The sequence below is a fragment of the Hylobates moloch genome, unplaced genomic scaffold (genome assembly GCF_009828535.3).
Source record: "Hylobates moloch isolate HMO894 unplaced genomic scaffold, HMol_V3 SCAFFOLD_18, whole genome shotgun sequence".
Classification (NCBI taxonomy): Eukaryota; Metazoa; Chordata; class Mammalia; order Primates; family Hylobatidae; genus Hylobates; species Hylobates moloch.
The window spans coordinates 72,727,196-72,740,509 of NW_026652293.1; the positions used below are offsets into that span (position 1 = coordinate 72,727,196).

Consider the following 13,314-nt stretch of genomic DNA (forward strand, 5'->3'; position numbering starts at 1 on the left):
TCATTCTGTTATAAAGATACATTCACACATATGTTCATTGCAGCACTAGTCATAATAGCAAAGACATGGAGTCAACCCAATTGCCCATCAATGATAGACTGGATAAGGAAAATGTGGATATATACACCATGGAATACTATGCAGACACAAAAAGGAATGAGATCATGTCCTTTGCAGGGACATGGATGGAGCTGGAAGCCGTTATCCTCAGCAAACTAACACAGGAACAGAAAATCAAACACCGCATGTTCTCACTTATAAGTGGGAGCTGAACAGTGAGAACACATAGACACAGGTGGGGAACAAGGCACACTGGGGCCTGTTAGGAGGAGTAAGGGGAGGGAGATCATCAGGATAAGTAGCTAATGCATGCTGGGCATAATACCTAGGTGATGGGTTGATGGGTGCAGCAAACCACCATGGCCCACGTTTACCTATGGAATAAACCTGCATGTCCTGCACATGTATCCCAGGACTTAAAATAAAATTAAATAATAAAAAAGGTTATTTTTTTTTCCACTATGGGCTACTTAAAAACTACATGGCAATATAGTTTTTTCCATACTGTGCATTACAAATACTTTAGTCTCTTGTGTAGATGTTGGTGAAAAATAATGAGCTTTTAAGGGGTGAGTGTGTATGTGCATGTATATATGCCTGAATAACATATAAATTCTCAAAAATCTTGCCTATTAAAGTGGGTTACATTCCTTTATTAGTTGAAAAGTCAATTATTTTTCAGTTTCCTTTCATAGTAAGGGCTACCTCTTTTTTTTAACAATAGAAAATTAAGGAAATCAACAGTTTGTAGGGGTTGTGTCTCTAAACTACTGGTTGTCTTCAGCTGTCAGCAGACATCATGATTGACCTTCGCAAGTTAAATGTTGTAGCAAAAGATATAGTTTCCAGGCTGGGCGTGGTGGCTCACGCCTGTAATCCTAGCACTTTGGGAGGCTGAGATGGGCAGATCACGAGGTCAGGAGATCGAGACCTGGCTAACAGGTGAAACCCCGTCTCTACTAAAAATACAAAAAATTAGCCGGGTGTGGTGGTGGGTGCCTGTAGTCCCAGCTACTGGGGAGGCTGAGGCAGGAGAATGGTGTGAACCCGGGAGGCAGAGCTTGCAGTGAGCCAAGATCGCGCCTGTGCACTCTAGCCTGGGCAACAGAGCGAGACTCCATCTCACAAAAATAAATAAATAAATAAAAAAGATATAGTTTCCAAGGAAGGAAGTAACAGAGGTTAGGATTAAGACTACTAAATTTAGCAGGGTGCAGTGGTGTGTGCCTATAGTCCTAGCTACTTGGGTTGCTGAGCTGGGAGGGTGGCTTAAGTCCAGGAGTTCGAGGCCAGCCTGGGCAATGTAGCAAGACTCTGTTGTGGAAAAAAGGAAGGGCTATTAAGTTTACATTTCCAGACCATGTGCGGTGGCTCACGCCTGTAATCCCAGCACTTTGGGAGGCCGAGGTGGGTGGATCACCTGAGGTCAGGAGTTTGAGACCAGCCTGGTCAACGTGCTGAAACTTTGTCTTTACTAAAAATACAAAAATTAGCCGGGCGTGGTGGCACATGCCTGTAGTCCCAGCTACTCAGGAGGCTGAGGCAGGAGAATTGCATGAACCCTCAAGGCAGAGGTTGCAGTGAGCTCAGATCACACTATTGCACTCCAGCCTGGGCGACAAGAACAAAACTCCGTCTCAAAAAAAAAAAAAAAAAAAAAAAAAAAGTTTTCGTTTCCTTCATAGAGATGGGGGGAAAAAGTTGTTCTAAAGATTTTTATCACATCTATCGTAGCACACAAAAATGCCTCATTTGTAGTAAATACCCTTTCTGTCTTGTCCATCTGCATTTTTTCCACTGCAAATGGGTTGGATGTCTATTTAGATTTAATAAAGAAGATGTTTGCTTTTCACTTTGTGGAGATATTTCTTGGATCCAGAGTTTAACCTTAGCAAGCAGGGTAAGAGTTTAGTTTTATACTTAATATTATCTTTATATTACCTGTTAATTATTCTTCCACAATATGTAAAAATCAAGTCTGGAGTATAAGTGTCAGCCTCCCAGGTGGGTAAGAAGCATGTGCATGTGGACCTATGGCTCTTTACCATGGCCTATGGGGATCATCTGGAACACTCTGGAGTGCTGCAGGAAACCCTGGAACACTGAAGAAATAGTTCTCAACACAAGAAGTCTCTCATCCTCTCTTTCCCTTTTATTCCAGCCTTGAGTGAGCAAATCCACATCTGTATGAGCAGTAATTAAAGTATGATTGACACTGCAGTTTCCACAAGACTGGGGCTTGTCTTCCTATGTTTGTTTGTCTTCCTTTCTCTCTATCAATTCCTTCTTCCTCTCTTTTCATCTGTTATTCATATTAAATTTACCCTTAAGAAGGCAATGCCCTTCTTTCTACTCAAAACTTTTTTTTTTTCTTGAAGGGTTCCTGGTTGATTGTGAGTTTTAGGAAAGGAAGACACTACTTAGATGTCAGAGTGCCCCATATGTTGGCCAGTTGTTATCAGCCATCTTTTTTTTTTTTTTTTTTGAGACAGTGTCTCACTCTGTTTCCCAGACGGGAGTGCAGTGCAGTGGCGTGTGATCATAGATTGCTGCAACCTCGAACTCCAGGGCCCAAGCTGTCCTTCTGCCTCAGCCTCCCAGGTAGCTGGGACTACAGGCATGTGCCACCGTGCTCAGCTAATTTTTTTTTAATTTTTAGAGAGGTGCAGTCTTGCTATATTGCTCAGGCTGGTCTCAAACTCCTGATCTCAAGTGATCCTCCCACCTCAGCCTCACAAAGTGCTGGGATTATAGGCATGAACCACCATGTCTGGCCATCAGCCATCTTTATAAATTGTGAGAACTGTCAGTTATCACTTCCTGAAATACCCTAGGGAAAATATTAAAGTTCTAGTAAACGTGATATAAGCGGTATGGCACATGCTCGTAATGCATTTGCCTTGCCCATATGGATATCAAAAATATTTTATATATTATTATTGAACACTCATTCAGTGATCACTTTTAAAAAGCAGTGACTACCTTTAAAATTCAGGATTACCTTTAAAATGTTTTTAAGGAACATCCTAAAAACAAATGTTCCTAGGCTGGGAAGAAGGCTACCTTATAAATAAACTGGTTTATCACTCAACTTTCTTCCCTATTCTCGGTGGTCTATTTGTCCTCAATGGTATCATTTGAAAATGAGACAGATATGGACTTAGGATTCTGTGGTAAGTCACATGTGTTAACCACTTTGAAATCTCAGGGTGCAAGCCAGGGGACGTATAGAAATATTAATACCATCTTTCTGTCAAGGGGTCTTTCTGGAAGTATGACAACAAACAGATACAATTTTGCTTAACTTTTTGATATTTGAATTTTTCTTTATTTCATAACTAACTATGTCCTTGTTGCCCTTCAGGAAGTTGTTGACATGAAGTCTGAGGGACAGGCCACTGTAATTCAGCAGCTGGAACAGACTATTGAGGATCTGAGAACCAAAATAGCTGAACTAGAGAGGCAGTATCCTGCCCTGGACACAGAGGTGGCCTGTAGTCGTCAAGGGCTTGAGAATGGAGTCACAGCCTCAGGCGATGTCTGTCTCGAAGCTCTCAGGTTGGAAGAAAAGGAAGTACGACATCAAAGGATTTTAGAGGCGAAATCGATACAGACTTCCCCGACAGAAGAGGGCGGGGTACTGACACTGCCTCCTGTGGATGCGCTGCCAGGGCGTCCTCCATGCCCCCCTGGGGCTGAAAGTGGACCTCAGACAAAGTTCTGTTCAGAGATTTCTTTGATTGTGTCTCCAAGGCGAATATCAGTCCAGCTCGACAGCCATCAGTCCACACAGAGCATCTCACAGCCTCCACCACCTCCATCCCTTCTATGGTCTGCTGGTCAAGGACAGCCTGGGTCACAGCCGCCGCATTCTTCTCTTTCTACCGAGTTTGAAACCAGCCATGAACACTCTGTTTCCTCCGCCTTTAAAAACAGCTGTAACATCCCATCTCCACCACCTCTGCCTTGCACAGAGTCCTCCAGCTCCATGCCTGGCCTGGGCATGGTGCCTCCCCCACGTCCCCCTCTCCCTGGCATGACAGTGCCTACTCTGCCCAGTACAGCCATTCCCCAACCTCCTCCTCTGCCGGGTACAGAAATGCTGCCACCCCCTCCCCCTCCTCTTCCTGGAGCGGGCATACCTCCTCCGCCCCCACTTCCCGGAGCGGGCATACCCCCTCCGCCCCCTCTTCCCGGAGCGGGCATACCCCCTCCGCCCCCACTTCCCGGAGCGGGGATACCCCCTCCGCCCCCTCTACCTGGAGTGGGAATACCTCCTCCGCCCCCTCTACCTGGTGCTGGGATTCCCCCACCTCCTCCCTTGCCAGGTATGGGGATTCCACCTGCTCCAGCTCCCCCACTCCCTCCACCTGGGACAGGAATCCCACCGCCCCCTCTGCTCCCTGCATCAGGCCCTCCACTCCTCCCACAAGTTGGGAGTAGCACTTTACCAACCCCACAGGTGTGTGGATTTCTTCCTCCTCCATTGCCAAGTGGCTTGTTTGGATTAGGGATGAGTCAGGACAAAGGGAGTAGGAAGCAGCCCATAGAGCCTTGTCGACCAATGAAGCCTCTTTACTGGACCAGGATTCAACTACATAGTAAAAGGTAACATGAAAGTGAGCTCGTCTTTGCACAGTGTGTGTCAGTATTAGTGAAGCGTTTACCTTCACACTCGGGAAAATTGCCGTTGAATGTATTTTTCAGCACAACTCTAAAACTTGTCTAGATTTTTACATCAATATATAGTGCAGCAGTTTGCTATTTAAAGCTTTAGGCTTTTCTCCAGAAGTACCAAAGATGTAAAATAAATACATATATGTATCAATGTATAAGATGTAGGTATACCCATCTATGTAGTTATTGATATATCTCTTAAAGATTGAGGGATATATTTTTCTTAAAATACATGCTCTGTTATCTAGTTGTAAGACTGCTACTTATGCCTAAATTCCAGTGAAAGTATGCTTGTATGCCCTTTGGAAAATGAATGAGGGCAGGTAAGCAGAGACATTTGTAGCCAAATTATTTTCCATGTAAGAATCTACTCTTTGCTTTTACTACTTCAAGTTTCCATTTCTGACAAACAGCTTAAAAATGTAAATCAAATTCTTTTTTTTTTTGAGACGGAGTCTGGCTCTGTCGCCCAGGCTGGAGTGCAGCGGCGCAGCCTGGGCTTACTGCAAGCTCCGCCTCCCGGGTTCACGCCATTCTCCTACCTCAGCCTCCCGAGTAGCTGGAGCTACTGGCGCCTGCCACCACACCTGGCTAATTATTTTTGTATTTTCAGGAGAGACATGGTTTCACTGTGTTAGCCAGAATGGTCTCGATCTCCTGACCTTGTGATCCGCCTGCCTTGGCTTCCCAAAGTGCTGGGATTACAGGCGTGAGCCACTGCGCCCGGCCGCAAATCAAATTCTTAGGTAAACTGACTCTGGAACATGGTTTAGTGCACACTTTTAAATGCACAGCCCTGGCCGGGTGCAGTGGCTCACGCCTGTAATCCCAGCACTTTGGGAAGCCAAGGCGGGTGGATCACAAGGTCAGGAGATTGAGACCATCCTGGCTAACACGGTGAAACCTTGTCTCTACTAAAAATACAAAAAATTAGCCAGGCGTGGTGACGGGCGCCTGCAGTTCCAGCTACTCGGGAGGCTGAGGCAGGAGAGTGGCGTGAACCCGGGAGGCAGAGTTTGCAGTGAGCCGAGATTGTGCCACTGCACTCCAGCCTGGGCGAAAGAGCGAGACTCTGTCTAAAAAATAAAAAAATAATAAAAATAAAAAAATAAAATAAATAAATAAATAAATAAAATGCACAGCCCTGCTTTACAGTCCCATCTTGTAGGCTTTCTTCAGAAACATGCTTCACAAAAATACACATATCCACACCCCAAGTGTGAAATAATTTAGTTTTGAAAATTTCATGGCACTTCTGTCGATCATTGGCAACACAACACGAAGTCATACAATCATAGCTGGGAATGATAATCATAAAAGAATACTTTCCACCAGGTATTCTGGTGGCGTTTTATACATTCCTGCGTCATCTATAGCCCGTGTTCCCTAGTCATTGAGACAATGCTGTGATACTTGGCTGTGGAATGTGTAGATGGCAGGGAAAAACGCACACTTTAAACCTCACTGAGGCTTCCTTGTTCTATGTTTCATGATTCCTTGAATTTCCTTTGTGTGATATGGCATGCATTTAGAAACGGTATTTGCCAGGTTCGTTTTCATTTCTTACATGGATTTTTCTACTCACTAAACCATATCGGGGGCAAGAATCTGTATATTCTGATGACTTTTAATTTTTCAGTTCATCTTCTGTGTTGTTACCACGCCGCTTATGTACGTGGGTGATTCATTTTAAACTGTGCCCCAAAGTCATTTTCTCCAGATATAAGACAAGGGAAGTTCTTGTGTTTTGTTGTTGGTTTGCTTTTTTAAAAAAAAATGTGTTTACCCTTTTTAGGTGGTACTACACGAATCTGCGGTCACCGAGAAGACAAATAACAATGGGGTGATGGGAGGCAGTAGGAGGGAGAGGATGCCATCCTGTTAATATGTATTTTTTAACCCATGAATAATCTGCAAAGTTGATAAGTTGGGATTTTGAGATATCAGACATTTCTTGCCTCCCTAGCCCATACTGAGATAAGTTTTCTTTTTACATTTTTATACAGTGGCCTGATGACTGATAGTTCCTGGAAATTATTTCTGGGGAAAAATTTCATTCATGGATGGTATTTTAACTTTCCCATTAAGTTGATCAAACAAATGGTGGTCTTAAAGAAAAAGAATATTCTTTCCTTCTTATCTCTCTTCTTTTTCCCTCCCTCCTTCCTGCTGGCCTTCCTGCCTCCCCTTCTTCCTTTCTGTTTATGCTTACTGTGACATAGTTCGGTTTGATGGCTGTTTTATTTTTCTTTTGCTTAATTTTAGAGACTCCAGTACTTCACTTATTTGGGAAAAAATTGAAGAGCCATCCATAGATTGTCATGAATTTGAGGAATTATTTTCTAAAAGTGCTGTAAAGGAGAGAAAGAAACCTATCTCTGATACTATCTCAAAGACGAAGGCTAAACAAGTGAGTATTTTTGTGCTTTATGAAATTGGACGGTGTTTCTGGCATAAGTGTGAACTGTCATTAGAGAAAACTTTGAAATAGTTTTTGGGCTGTGTAAACCTCCATGGATCTTAGGCAGACAGCAAGGGTTAGAACTTTAGAACATGTGGTTAAGTAAGACTAGCCCAAATAGAACAACACATAATTATCTCCATCCAGTGATAATGTCCCAACTTTTATTTGTAACATCATAATACATATTTCCAAAATCTCGGCCATTGTTTCTTTCCAGAATTAGTTCCCTAGAAATAAATTTTCACTTGATTTATATCCATCTGGGTGCTCCTATGGATGGAAAGAAAGGAAAGAGTGGGCAAAGGAAAACAAGCAAGAAATCCAGTCCTTAGTAACTGATAGTGTGTTTGGTATTTTGTTGCATTATATCTGAAGTGGATGCCATTAGAATCCAGTTAAACAGTCACACTGTACTTGAAATGTGGAAGAGAAATCTTGTATCCATTTCTAACCTCTCTATTTTATGTTAGATCCTTTGATCTAACCTGTGACATTTTTGAGTCATAAAAAGAAAGACTGGTGCATTTCAAGAAAAACATTTCCTAGCAATTTTTTTCTACTGATATATCCATTGGACTTGTCATAAAGGGATATTGTTATAAATTTCTCAGGGGTGTCATTTGGAAAGTAGAGTAAAACTTCATGACAATGAACTCCAGATAGAAAGAATTGCTAATGGTGCCCGTCTTTACCCTGAAATGGAGAGTGGATACATTTCTCAGCTTTTGCAGGGTGGCAGGAAAGAGGTCTTGGAAGCAAAGGAATGGCAAGCAGCTCAGTCTTGGGAAGCAAAGAGGGAAAAATGAGGCTGTGATATCCCCAGTGTTCTCCTCGCCTAGTAGCGAGGAGTTCCAGCTAATGGGGTGATTCCTCGAATTTTTGCCTCTGACCTGGAAGTAGTAGCTAGGCACATGACCTGGAGTTGTTTCCATTGATATTTATTTCAGAGCAGACAATTTTCACTAGATGTACATTGCCAAATCCAGCCAGGAGAAGATGGATTTCAACGGGACAGCTAGACCCCTGTGACTCATAGTTGGCTGGGTGAGCAGGCTCACCTCAGGCATTTTATTAATCTCAGAATAATGTAAACCCAAACATTATGCAGTTGAATTCTTTTAGAAATGCTTGTTGCATTATTGCTGGTTGCTGGTGACCTCAGGTCAGTAACATAGTAAATGAGATGGCACTTGGCACATTGTAGGCACTCAATAAATATTTATTAAATTAATCAGCTAAGGGATGAAGACTTTATAAATATCAGTGGCTATGTCCAGTAGTGATTAAAAACCAGAAAGTTACTCATTTCGTAATAATCAGTAAGTCCGGGGTGACAGTGTTAAGAGGAGTAATGGAAAATCATGTTTTCTCTGGCAGAGATAAATATTTTAAAAATCCTTTCCATGGTATATTTGCATATAGTACACTGAGGCTGAGTCATCGTATCTCTTCTTTTGGGTTGTGTCAGAGATGTAAAATCTGTCTGGGCGAGGAATATGGGTGGGGCTTACATTGAGGAGAGTCAGGCAGCCAGAACTGTCACTTGACAAATGTGTAGATGTGGCATGGAGCATCTCTTGTCCAGGGATTAAATACTCAGAAAATTGAGCCATGCTCTTACTCCCAGCACCACTTTTTTTTTTTTTTTTGGCTAAGGGAATACAGATAAGGAAGAAGTCTCCCAGGATGCCCAAGACTGTAGGATTTCATTCTGTTTGACATAGTATTAAGTTTTAACATGATTTGCATCTAAATCATCAAACCTCACATTAAACTAGTTGGCATGAAGGGGTCTCTTAGCATATAAACAGTGCATCTGTGTCGAGCATCATCATCTTAAGATAATCTCCTCATTCTGTCATTAAGACATTTCATAAATTGTCGGTAAGAGACTTTGCCAATGTCCTCATTTGTGTTTATTGATAGTGATGCTACTGTTGACCTTCAGCTTCAAACAGGGTTTATGGGACAGTCTCCATCATGACTCCAGATAAACCTATTCAGCAACTCCTCGGCCTGGGTCTTGGTGCTGAGCTCTGCATTTCAGATCTGTTTTTGGAGGGACAAAAGATTTTTTTAAATGTATGTTAGAGAAAAATCACTACAAAGTGATGGATTGCTGAAGAAACATAGTTTTAAATTTAACTTCATTGTATTTGGAAGAAAAATCTATCCATTCCATTTACTTGAGACATTTAAAATTTTGTTTAAGGAAAGTATATTTTCAGGATGCATGCAAATTTTTCCCCTTTTTATGGGAAATGTGCACTGATTGTATGTGCAGACATTTTGGTACCTTATGATTCATTTCCAGTAAAATTAATAGCCTTTAATGCCGTGGCATATGTTTATGGAGGTATTTCAAGCAATTCTTCTTATATACAATGGAAGCTGGAAGTTCTGTTTTTGTTTAAATATTTAAAAATAGCCAAATAATTTTTCTGTGATCTGTCTTCTCCTTGAAAGTAAGACTGTGGTTGAATGCACTGGTGTTTAACGAGGTGCCTGTGCTGTTTTTACTGTCGTGGCAGAGACGTTTTCAGTGTGATAATAGAAGATTCCTCAGCTGGGCACATTGCCGTTTGGCGTAAGGAGAAAGAGGGTTGTTTTCTCTGGATGCTCAGACTGATAGAAATGAAGAATATCTTGTATTTCCAAATCGTTTTTTCTCCAAAGAACTTAAGACAAAGCATTTTATACTTTTCTCGTGGAGCATGGATTAAGTTTGTTCTATGATGATTTCTTCATTTATCCTTCTTACTTTGAAGCACTACACAAAAGATTATTAGCTGAGAAGGTACATAGAAGTTTATCAGAATATAGTTTGACATAGTTTTTCATAACCAAATGAGTGTGACACTTTGACATTAGAATTGTCTGATGTAGAACCCCGTCTCTTAAGGAATAAAGAGGAAAATAGAAAAAGTGATCTCGGCCAGGCACAGTGGCTCACGCCTGTAATCCCAGCACTTTGGGAGGCTGAGGCAGGCGGATCATGAGGTCAGGAGATCGAGACCATCCTGGGTAACACGGAGAAACCCCGTCTCTACTAAAAATACAAAAAATTAGCCGGGCGTTGTGTCAGGCGCCTGTAGTCTCAGCTACTCAGGAGGCTGAGGCAGGAGAATGGCATGAACCCGGGAAGCAGAGGTTGCAGTGAGCCGAGATTGTGCCACTGCACTCCAGCCTGGGCAACAGAGTGAGACTCCATCTCAAAAAAAAAAAAAAAAAAAAGAAAAAGAAAAAGAAAAAGTGATCTCATATGATGTTCATGCTTTAGCATTCACACACATTCACACTTGCCCAATTTTAAGGAAGCCTTTAGAGCCAGTAAGTGTTTAGTCCAATCTCCTCCCTAATTCCAGGGTAGTTCAGTGATTTTTAATGTTTGTAATGACCGTAAGTCACCTCAGGATCTTTGGTGATCAAATAAGGATTAAAAAGTTTAACCCACTGGGCGTGGTGGCTCACACCTGTAATCCTAGCACTTTGGGAGGCCAAGGCAGGTGGATGGCTTGAGCCCAGGATTTCGAGACCAGCCTGGGGAACATGGGGAAATTCTGAATCTATAAAAAATATGAAAATTAGCTGGGTGCAGTGGTGCGTGTCTGTCATCCCAGCTACTTGGGAAGCTGAGATGGGAAGATCATCTGAGCCCAGGGAGGTTGAGGCTGCAGTGAGTTGTGATAGTACCACTGCACTCCAGCCAGGGTGACAGATTAAGACCCTGTCTCAGGAAAAAAAAAAAAAAAATTAATCCGAGCTCATTAGCAGGAGAGTGAGAGAATTTACTTGGGAGTGATTTTGATAATAAGGGTTGCATAGTTTTTGGTTAATCTTCTATCAAATAATGTCATAAGGAAATATATTTTGGTAAACACAGTAGTAGTAGTAATAGTAGTAATTATTACAACAATAATAACCATGGAAACCACAAGTCATATTGTGTCCATTATTTACCATGTACCAGTTACTGTTCTGAGCACTTTACTTGTATCAACTCATATAATGCTCCTACTCCTATGAGACAGGCACCGTTAGCCTCAGTTCATAGTACAGAAACCTCAGGTACAGAGATGTAGTGGAATTCAATAATGTTTCCAAGCTGGTAAGGGGCTGAGCTCAGGTTCAAACTCCAGCCATCTGGCTTCAGAGCCTCTGCCCTTCCTAATTAAGTGATAATTATGGATGTGGAATATTTTATATGAGTGTAAGTACAGTATTTTATATGGAGACCAGAATATATACTTTTAAAAATGAATTAAATACTTTTAAAAAAGAATTTGAATGTGTATTGGTTTTTCATATATGTTTGGTATTTAAATGACTGTGGTTATAAATAAAATTGTATGTGAGACACTTTTAAAACCTTTACCATGTTTTAGCAGATTTTTCTTTTCTTTCTTTCCTTCCTTCCTTCCTTCCTTCCTTCCTCTCTCTCTCTCTCTTTCTTTCTTTCTTTCTTTCTTTTCTTTTCTTTTCTTTCTTTCTTGGACTCTCACTCTGTTGCCCAGGTTGGTGTGCAGTGGTGTGATCTCGGCTCACTGCAACCTCCCCCTCCTGGGTTCAAGCGATTCTCCTGCCTCAGCCTCCCAAGTAGCTGGGATTACAGGTGTGGGCCACCGTGACCAGCTAATTTTTGTATTTTTAGTAGAGACGTGGTTTTGCCATGTTGGTCAGGCTGGTCTCAAACTCCTGACCTCAGGTGATCCGTCCACCTTGGCCTCCCAAAGTGCTGGGATTACAGGCATGAACCACTGCGCCTGGCCAATATTGTAGCAGATTTTGACAAGTATATAAACTGTGGTTTCACCAACATGACATTTGCCCAGTTAAATAGAAGTTTGAGTGGTATGAGATTTAAATACATAAGCTTCTGTAAGCAGTAAAAATAAGAGCCACTTGCTTGTGTGGCATATAAATAGTGGTTAGAGGCAGACAGCCATTGTGGTTAAACCTTGCCAAATGTGAAATGATGCTACCTTTCATTTATCCCGTGGTAAAAAAAAGAATCATCTTTGTAAAATAAGCCATAGGTAAATAATGTCTAATCATGTTTAAAGGATCTGTAAAGGAACATGATACCCAGAATGTAAATTTGCACATAGAAGTCAGCAAGAGTGAAAAAGAAGAATCTGATATTTTTTAAAAAGTACATAACTGCCATTGGTCTAACCATTTAATGCAACACAATGAATCTCTTTGTGGGTTTCTTCTATGTAATCTATCAGATTAAAATTCTTTGCCCAGAGAATGGGAGAAAAAGTATGACAGTTAAATATTTGTTGGACTTTAGCCTCTGGAAATCTGATCAGAAAAAATACATAGTTAAATGTTCTACTTATTATAAGGGCAGGTAATAAAAGGATTTGTTAGAATTCAAATTTATTACAGATACTAACTTTAAGGATTAGATATTTGGTATCATGTTCAGTCTTTCCATTGTGCTTGACCTAACCCCTAAAAAAGACTTTTTTAAAATGTTCGCGGTCAGGAGTTCGAGACCAGCCTGACAACATGGTGAAACCCCATCTCTACTAAAAATACAAAAAAATTAGCTGGGAGTGGTGGTGGATGCCTGTAATCCCAGCTACTCAGGAGGCTGAGGCAGGAGAATTGCTTAAACCCGGGAGGCGGAGGTTGCAGTGAGCCGGGATCGCGCCACTACACTCCAGCCTGGGCAACAGAGTGAGACTCTGTCTCAAAAAAAAAAAAAAAGTTATAAAAATGTGTAATAACGATGGGAAAAGTAGTAGTCATCATTCAGCTGCTCTTATATGGGAGTACATAACGTAATACCTGTAAGTGTTCTTACGGAAAGCAGTAATTGCCAATAAAAGGCTTCTTCTTACTATGTTGAGGAATCTGGGAGAACAGGTGTGGCACACTTCAGATATTGTCTGCCACTGTATTATTGGCTGCTATGAAAAGGAAAAAGAGATTACATATTTTATGTTTGATCTTTGCTGCAGTTTTATTTATTGCAGATATTCCTTTTTAGATTGAAAACTATGTTTTATTGTAATTAGTAGATATTTCAGTGCTTACAGAGTGACAGACTGAATGATAATTTGTGTTATAGAAGACATGTTTTGTATTGATGTTAATTGTTC

General features: G+C 41.4%; 1 protein-coding gene across 1 annotated transcript in view; it reads left to right on the plus strand.

The window, feature by feature from the left end:
* The window catches only part of FMN2 (formin 2), a 389,644-nt gene that overhangs the window by 117,183 nt on the left and 259,147 nt on the right, over window positions 1-13,314 (plus strand). The window contains exons 5-6 of the mRNA XM_032137182.2: window positions 3,425-4,668; window positions 7,003-7,147. Coding sequence (XP_031993073.2) covers window positions 3,425-4,668; window positions 7,003-7,147 — 1,389 coding nt within the window. The remainder of the gene's footprint in view (window positions 1-3,424; window positions 4,669-7,002; window positions 7,148-13,314) is intronic.